Raw genomic sequence first — 9,652 nt, 5'->3', positions numbered from 1 at the left:
AGAACGACGAAAATGTGCGACGTGTTGAGCGTGGTCATTTTTCCGAAGAAATATCCACACTTGGCACCCCGTTGCATTAACGACGGCGGCGACGCCGACGCCGCTCACAAATACGCGCACACCGCCTCGTTATCGTTGTCGTTGTTGCCGTCTCGCGAATAAGTCTCGCGTCTCGCGTGTTAGCCAATGTTGGTGTGAGCTTAGTAATATCATCATTCCTTGGTTCTTGCGACGACGAATCAATTTCGCGTCATTATGCTGGCTCGTTTGTAGTGCGTCTTGCTTGCTTGAGTTGAGTTCAGTAGTGTTGTTCACTGGCTAGGCTACAGGCTATCACACAGCTGAGTAAGTTTAGGTAAATACCAAATACGCAAACAAAACAATAACAGCTTGGGACAGCAAAAACAGTAACAAAAAACCTGCCGGAAAAGCTTACGCTACCGTAGAAAACATAAACTTTCGATAGGTGCCGACGAAGGTGTCAGCGAAAATCGTAGGTTGGTAGGTAAGTTTTGCGAAACTTACCTACTTCTCACACTCGCGGCCATCGTCGTTGTCGTCGCCGTCGCCGTCGCTGCTGCTGTTGCTGGATTAGACGTCGTCGATGAAGTGGAAATATTGTCGCACAAAGTGGTTGCTCCGAGCACTGCACAGCAGAGGCACGACTGGACTGGATTTTATCTAGTGGCTGCTGCTATTTGGAGAGGACGTGTCGCAATTCGCTGATTTAGTGTGTTGGATGGAAAAATTTTGTCGTTTTACAAAGTGATTTAGCAGCAAAAGTGAAAATTCATTCACGAATTTCATGGACAAAGAAGTGCGAACCCGTACCTACCTATAGTAAGTAGAATAAATTGCGTGTTTTGATGCAGTTTTTTAGTGTTGATGGTTAGTTAGAAAAAGGGTCGAACCCTTTTGAAGACGAGGACAACAACAACAACGACGACACCGACGACGCAGAAAGGAAGACGAACACGCAAGGCAAGGGTATCGCCGTCGAGTGTGAAAGTTTTCGAGTGAGTCATTCCCGAGTGCCGAGAAGAAAAGTGCTAAAGTAAGAAGGCGTCGTGGAAATCGATAATTTTCACGCCGAAAGTTAGTGTTTTCCCCCCTTTCGTACCGAATTGCTGCTGGCGTTGCGGTTATGGCTGGTGAAATGAACGTCTACAATTCCGGCAGAATGTTTGCCTTCGATGTGGACCTGGATAACGATGCAGATCTGCCCAAGCTGAAGGCCGGTAAGTGCAATCCTATCTTTGTTGTTGTTGTTGTTGTTGGAGTAAAATGTTGCAAATTTCGCACCTTTCCGTGCGGCAAAAAAAAGAACGAGAAGGCAGCAGCAGTAGCAGGTCGATCGATCTGCGTCATAAATAGACTCTAAATGCGTTCGAGCGTGGTGCTGGTTGCGTGAAGGAGCGAAAGAGCAAGGCGATAAGCTATGCGGTTGATTTATTTTTAAGCTGGAATGCTGGAGAAATTTTGCTCGTTTCGCAATTTTTGTGTTCGAATTGAAAATCAAATCGAACGTTACGGCGGGGATTTTGTCGAGCAAAAGACTGTGTAAATGAATTATTATTCCGCTTCACTGTTTGCCGATAGTAAATGTACCTACTAGGAGAGATCGTGATGATTTTGCTGATGATGCTTGTTTTAGTAATTGAATGAGAAGAGGAGGTACCTATATTGAAAGGTCGCTTTGAACTAGAGAATTCCTTACTGGAGTCAACCACATTGTTAGTGTTCAATATTTATTCAACATATTTGCATGAAAATCGAATAAACGCTAGCACGTTAGATTTAGAGGAGAGCTTTTGCATAATCTGCACAGCATTTTTGTCGTAGGACTGCGTCTTTGTTTACTATACCGGGTAGCACTTTGTGAAAACGAAAATAGAAGTGCATCATTTGAATGAAAAATTTCAAATGCTAATAGCTACTATACTACTGAACGAAACATAACTTACTTCACAGGCAGGGATAACAGTTAAACACACCATGTGTTTAGTGTGATTTCCTTTTACAAAAAAAAACCCTCTCATCCCAACAAGTCGCAGATTCTTACGACTTTTAAACTTATACTAATTTGATATCTGTGCTTGGGAAGTACGCCAGAGTGCAAAACCACCCCTTTTCTTTAACCGATTTTATCGTTTGAACATTTAACCTAGTTCAATGTGATGTCCTGAACGTAAACAATTTCATTAAAGTGTGAAACCATCCTTTTTATTCACCGATTTTATTTTTAAACATTGAATCTAGTTCAATTTGATGTCTTGAAAGTGAAACGTCATAGAAAAGTGAGCGGTCATCCTTTTCTTTTGCTAGATTGCATTCGAATACGGCAAGAATTTGTTCAGAACTATTGTCTTGCACGGTTACAGAGCTGAAGGGATATTTAAGGATGCTTTACAGCTTTCCCTATACTATTCCTTCTCTTATGTGTGAACTTCAGAGATTTGTGCGATATAAATTCGAAGTCACTGAATTTTTATAGCACGGACACCCCAAGATTTTTCGCTTTTTGCTTGCACCAGAGTTGTTTGGTATGATTCTGGCCAACGCGTTAATCACCCGTTGGGCGCCACCAACATTTCCGTCTTGTGGTGGGCTATTTGCAGTTTAACCCCTTTCATTGAGCTTCCGTTTATGTCTAACGACTCGGGCACCAAAATTTCCACCTGTCCCGACGACTTTCCTGTTACTACTCCTGTTACTACTCCTGTTACAACCATCGCTACGCATCTCTAAGCAGAATTAGCTTTAGTACAACGTAGTACATCAGGTTTCAAGACGATAGACCCAGGATAAACCCTTGTGAGACTCCTATCGTAATCATGATCGACTCGCGTGCCGTGTCACTTGTTACTCTCGTAGAAAAACAAACGACTCTCGTAGCAGCTTTCTAGATATTGCACAATCAATCAGGGATCCTCGATCCTCATTGTATGGAAAACTACAGGATGGCCACAGGATGGAGGGATGGCCACATAGAATATATTACAATACTATGTGGGGGTGATCCCATATAGTAGTGGCCGCAGCTATTTATGATTTTATTTAATTCCAATATTGTGCCTTGCAGCCATTTCACAAGTCCTACGCAAATTCATGTTTAAAAAAAATTATCCTGTACTTACCAATTACATTCAAAATATGCTTGTCACGCATATTTTATTTTCGATCTGAAAACTAAATTTGTATTTTTCTCTCAATGAGTACAATTTGATCTCAAACATTTCAACACCTTCGTGTTCCTCAGACTTTTTTACATAAGAATCACTCAAAACCAGGAGGTGTTCCGTCCCGTTCTCGAGATATAGCGTTTTGAAACAAACAATACCCAATTTCCCATTAAAATGTAGAGAAGAGTTTTTTTTCTAAATTGAATATTTACGAAGATATAAGCAAAAGAAAATAAACAAATTTGACGAAAATGATGCTTTTTCTAATAAAAGGGGAGGTTCCCAAAAATCGAGGGAAAGTCCAATCGGCACCAAACTTCGGATTTTTGCTTCTTGACCCAAAACGAACAATCTGGCCGAGTTTGGTGAAAATCCGAGAAGGTCGATTACAGGTGACTTGTACACTTGACCCATATCTATCATCCACTGCTGCGAGAAGTCTAAACAGTTTTTTTGTGTCCCATGTCATAGACAGCCAAAAAGTGTATCAACATTTTGTTGCTCAGTTCATTCCTCAATGAGTAGAAGGTAGAACATCAACAGGGTGCAGGTTGCTGAGCAATCGCAGTCAGTAAAAAAGAGAAAAATTTAAACAAAACGGAGTACAATAATTCGTGACTGAGTAAAGTGTGAAATTTTCTCTTCTCTTTTTTTATTCTGAGGAGGAATTATCCCTGTGTTGAATGATTTTATTCGAGTTGGTAGATTCATATGACAGGCACGTATCGTTAGCAAAGAGGTGTGGTATTCCATGTAGCCCAATTTCGAGAAGGTCATTGTTATAGATCAAGAAAAGGAGGGGACCCAAGTTACTGCCTAGGGGTACTCCAACTCCGGTACTTATACGATTACTGCAGGAATCGTTTACGACTAGGAATTGTGTTCTTGATAAAAGATAGTTTCTTATCAAATCATTGGCTGGACCCCGAATACCATGATACTCAAGCTTATCGTAACAGAATGTTATTATCAATCGTGTCGAATGCCTTTTTTAAATCTAGGAAAAGTACGCCCAAGGCTTGTTGTGAATTCAACGCACTGTAAATATCGTCGACTAATTCACTGGCTGCAGTTAAGGTGCTAGACCCGGAGCGGAAACCATACTGATGACTACATAAAACACCATGACTCGTTCATTCTGCTCACCAAAAGTTTCTCGAGTACTTTGCTGAGCATTGGAAAATGAATATTGGTCTATAATTGCTGATTTGTGTTGCATCACCTCCCTTGTACAAGAGAATAACTTTCGCGATTTTAATAAAATCAGGAAAAATACCTGTGGGCTGTGGCTATCAAATGGTTAAAGACATCTCGCAACAATACAGAGAAGAAATTGTGATGCAGTTTGATAAAGGATGCTGGAATTTCATCCGGACCGCAGCTTTTGTTGGTGGCAAGCTGTTCGCGGTAGCGAATGGAATATTCCATGCAACGTCCAATTCATCTACGCGCAGGAAAGCATCACGCCGCCACCATAGGGACTAAGCGAACGACGCACCAACGAGGAAGCAAACACGTTCGAACACGTCCAAGTACGCGCTGTTGGACAACGAATGAAAACCTACCACGCATACGATCAGCCAATCAGCCCCCAACCAATCAGGGACCAGCAGCGTCTGCAGCGCGCAGTTTTAGGTATAAATAGTGGCGCTCTAGCGCAATTTAGTTGATAAGTTTTCTGACCATTATACGGTATACATCGAAAGGATAAAGTGTTCCCTTATTTCAAGTATCCTGAGAAAGCCGAAGAGAGCCGCATTGGACTAGTGTTTTCGTGTAATAGTGGTGAATAGCTGCTCATTGTCTGAAGAGTTTAGGCATCGTTCTTTTAAGAACGTTGCTTCCCGAGTTAGCTATCACTGCTACCCTTTCCGTGTGGCACACCGTTGCCATTATCCTTTGCGTGCTCTCTCCCTTGTGTGTACAGTACTGCGCCGAAGCAGTCTGCCGTGTCCGCTGCGCTGACCCTGTTCAGTTAGCAGCAAGCCAGTAAGCGGTTAGGAGGTACCGCGCACCCACCCACCTCTATATGTTGGCAAAGGCGTCAACACAAGCAAAGATGGCACAATCACTTTGACGCAATTCACATTCATTTGACAGTACCGTCTCAGTCATGCAGAATTTGAAAAAGTTATATATGGGACGATTGAAGAACTAATTATTATCTACAACTTCTGAATAAAGTATTGCTGTATGTTTAGTATTTACGGTGCTAAAATGCTAGCACCTCTTTAGTGACTAAGTGAACGTTCATTTAGTCATTAACGAGTTACTAGCATTGTAGCGCCGTAACTACAAAAGATACAGCAAAATTGGAGATAATATCTAATTCTACAAATGTCCCGTATAAAACTTTGTCAAATTTTGTTTGGCTGAGACGTTACTGTCAAATGAATGTGAATTCAGTCAAAGTGATCATGCCATCCCTGGTGGCAAGTTCCCTTATCAAAACGACGATTTTTTGCCTAGAAGCAAGTCGTAAAAATATCGAATTATTTAATGGAGATAGATTGCCAAATTTGTTGATATAACGGGAACTGTTTATTGTCGATGCTAACTGGGGTCCAACCGTACAGAAATGCTCAATCTGCAGTTTTATTGCCTCTTTACTTCCTTCGTGGCAACCCATGACTTTCTTTAGATTTCTCCACTTACTACCCAAGCAACAATGTGAGTTTTATTGTACTCTTATGGTGGTGTTCAAGACCAATTTTGGTATTAAATGCCATCATAAAAGTGCAATAAAACCGAAATTTTTACCTGGGTAGTTTGGTTTGGAGTGGAAAAAAGCTGGCGTAGTAGCTTTCCCTCGCGAATTTCTTAGCTTGCTGTAATTTTTTGGAAATATGCAACCAATGCTCTTGTTGATGAGCGTCTGTTGGATTTCTTCTGATAGTTCCGTGATACATTTTTCTGCAATTTAAATGCCTCCCAGTTGGCTCCGAGGTATGACGCTGGCCTAATAAGCCAGTCGTCATATGTTCGAATCTCGACTGGGAGAGGCTGTTAGAGTCAATAGGATCGTAGCAACTGGTCCTGCAATTGTCCTGCACTCTAACAGCTGGCTGCGAAGTCTGTCGTATAAAAAAAACAGAATGTCAAGTTTCGATAACGGAATGTAGCACCTAGGCTTTGCTTTAAATGTCGACAAAATCAAACAGTGAGACCATTCATTCATTATTCATTACAGCGGGTTGCAAACTTTCGGAGCACACAATATGATCCAAAATGTTCCCACTACTAGGTCTAGTCGTATACGAGTTCGTCACAGCTAAGTTATAACAACGTAATTGGTTCGTATGATTCGTAGCATTACACAATTATTGCGCATATTTGACGACCAAACTGACTTTAATGTCTCTAATAGCGAATTTGTTTATTCAATCCAGGTTGGAACTGGATGAATTTTATCTGTCAGATAGGAGCAAATGAACACAAAAAACTCATCCGGTTCCAACCCAGATTTAATAAACAAATTCGATATAAGCGAACATGAATGTGGTGTAGACCCTGCTCATTGGTATTCAATAATAATAATAATTAAAAATTCTCAATAGACTGACGAAATTCGCGGAAAGCGCTCACGGTCTATCGAAAATGCAATTCGGATTCCGGAAAGATTGACTGTGCTTGTCGCTGTTACTAGAATTATGCCAAACAGCTACGAAGCTAGCAGTAGTAAGAGTCGTCTTTTGGCTAAGGTTTTCAGCTGTGATTATAGTTTGCCGCCAAAGTGCATGCGTTGCGCTATTAACGTAGCCAACGACCAGACAGATAACGGGAGGCCTCAAATATCCGGCAACTGAGTTGCAGACCGGAGTGAAAAAGCAGCCATCTCTGGAGTATGGGCATCTACAATATACAAGAAGTGATAGTCAACTCCAAGGATGGCTGAGTAGTTGCCATAATTAACTGTCAAAGGTAGCGATTACACACCCTCAAGTTAGAGCTTGGAGCAGTTGAATTAGATGTTGCAAAAGGTAACAAATAAACTTGTCGGATGAAGACCAGTCATCGTCGCTCGGGACTTCAAAGGTTAGCCGGCCGAGTGGAATAGTAGATGTACCAAAGTAAAAGGGTGTAGCCTCTTGGAAGCCCTGGTGAAGCTAGAAATTTGTTTAACTAATGCAGTACCTTCTGCAGGAACCAACGAGAATCCATTATAAACGTGACTTTCTGTTGCCCGTCTGTTTAATCCGTTATTGGGAATCAGACAGCTGCCGAAACGCCCAGGCACCGGAGAACGCGCATGGAAAATAAAAGAGTTCGAAAAGAATCGCTGCAAATCACGCTAATCAACATCCCCAAACCCCAATAGCAAGAGAGTTGGTAGGGCAGTATCACGCCAGCTTTATGGAGGCACGTGCTGCCACGCATCCAAAATCCTCCAGAAATGTCGGGAGTACAACGTGCTCACGCAAAATATATTTTCGTGGATTTCGAGGCAGCATACGGTACAGTCGAGCGCAAACAGCTACGGCAGATAATGCACGAGAACGGTTTTCCGGACAAACTGTGGTGGCTTATCAAAGCTACCTTGCTTGTACTACATGCTTGTTTCGGTAGCACTTTTGAGTCTCTTCGAATCGCGATCGCGCAGAGGGTGAAGGTGAGATCCGGTGAGCGGGCATCGAAACAAGAGATGCGGTATTCAGCAAAAGTAGCCAACTCCTAGCCTTCGCAGAGAGCCACGGCATCATTACTAGAAATCTAACCAAGGGACGGTGAAGACAATCTATGCCAGACTAAAAACGGACGGTAGGAGGATTTGGTTACAAATCAATGCATCGAAAACCAAAAGCCAAACCGGTTACCGAACAATAATACGAACGAGTAAGGAGATTCAGTGATGCATTCAAGCTGGAAGTCGAGCCTACTTTTCCCTCCGAAAGACGCTTCGATCAAGGAGCATACGCAGCCACAGAAAGCTGACGATGTACAAGACGCTAATCAGACCGGTAGTACTCTAGGGACTTAACACGAAAGGTTGTATGGACTATTTTTGGTGGAGTACAAGTGTAAAGCGGAGAGTAGCGTAGGCGTAGGCGTAGGAGAACATGCTTGATAATTCGACCAGATTGAAGCGGACTTGCGTGTGTCGAGACGCTCAACAAATTGGCAACGAGTAGCCTACGACCGAGTACAATGGAGAGCAATTCTAGATACGGTAAGAGCCACTCTGTGTTCTATGCTGCTGGAAGTAAGATTGACGGGAGTGCTCACTACGCCTCTCCTGTAATGTATCCGAAGAGGTCACTATCAAAGGGTTGTTTCTGCAGTACTAACCCGCTTTGAAAGGTTATGTGCTAGTGCCGAACATCCAAAATAACGTTGGCGACGGCGGTTTATAGGTTGGGGAGGAAGCAACGGTTACGAACGAGGAAGTCATTGAGATCGCTAAATCCCTAAAGGTGAGCAAGACACCGGGGCCAAACGGAATCCCGAATATGGCCATTAAAGCTGCTATTCTAGAGGCTCCCGAATTATTCGGGGCAGTAATGGGTAGATGCCTGGAAGATGGCCACTCCCGGACAGATGAAAGCGACAGTACCTGGTCCTATTCCCGAAGCCAGGAAAACCTCCGGGTGTCCCCTCGTCATATAGGCCGATCTGTCTGCTCGATACTGCTGGCAAGGTGCTGGAGAGGGTAATCCTTGACAGACTCGTACAGTACACTGAGGGTTCAAACGGTCTGTCAAGGAACCAATTCGGCTTCCGAAAAGGTAAATCTACGGTGGATGCCATCTTGTCTGTCACTAAGACAGTCGAGGTGGCAATCCAGCGCAAGAGGACAGGTATCCGCTATTGCGCAATTGGCAAGCTCGACGTGAGAAATGCGTTTAATAGCGCTAGCTGGGACTCCATAGCCAACCCGCTTCGGAACGTCCAAGTGCCGGTGTCGCTGCACAGGATCCTGGAAAATTATTTCCAGAATCGTGTTCTATGCTGCAACACGGAGGAGCGTCAGAAGTGCATTCCAAACACCGCAGGGGTTCCGCAAGGTTCTGTACTGGGCACGGTGTTGTGGAACGTCATGTATGACGAGGTGTTGGAAGTCTACTTCCAACTCGAGTGGAGACTCGAGTAGAGTTTTAGCGGGTCGGGATCCTGACGCCCCATTAGGGGGGTCGGGATACCTAACCCCACACCCTGAGATATCTTCTCAAGTGTCTGATAGTACCGTATCTTCTCAGGTGCTTAACAGACCCTACTCGTAAAAAAGGCCAATCCGCATTTTTTTAGGAAGTTGTCAAAGAGAGGTCCAATATCTAGTTAAATAGAGACAACTGCTTGAAACATCACGCACGAGCCACCCCGACTCAATGATGACGACAACGATGATTATTATTTTTATACTGCGAACAGACGAAGCTGCTCAGTTACTGTCAAAATTTATCATTTGGCTTGGGCAGAAATATATCCACTCCTATTTCTGGCGGTACCGCTAAATAAACATGGAATCAATACGA

At 43.2% G+C, this 9,652-nt stretch overlaps 1 protein-coding gene across 2 annotated transcripts in view; it reads left to right on the top strand.

Moving 5' to 3' along the window:
• Nucleotides 1-326: 326 nt before the first annotated feature.
• Nucleotides 327-9,652, top strand: part of LOC128738384 (AMP deaminase 2) — a 78,256-nt gene continuing 68,930 nt past the window's right edge. Inside the window, exons 1-2 of one of the 2 annotated variants that reach the window (XM_053833478.1) lie at nt 327-345; nt 767-1,238. In XM_053833478.1, coding sequence (XP_053689453.1) covers nt 1,145-1,238 — 94 coding nt within the window. In that variant the 5' untranslated portion in view covers nt 327-345; nt 767-1,144. Of the gene's footprint in view, nt 356-766; nt 1,239-9,652 lie in introns of both variants that reach the window. The other variant, XM_053833487.1, reaches the window with a different exon arrangement.

Source organism: Sabethes cyaneus, chromosome 1 (genome assembly GCF_943734655.1).
Source record: "Sabethes cyaneus chromosome 1, idSabCyanKW18_F2, whole genome shotgun sequence".
NCBI lineage: Eukaryota > Metazoa > Arthropoda > Insecta > Diptera > Culicidae > Sabethes > Sabethes cyaneus.
This window is presented reverse-complemented; position numbering and strand designations above follow the sequence as displayed.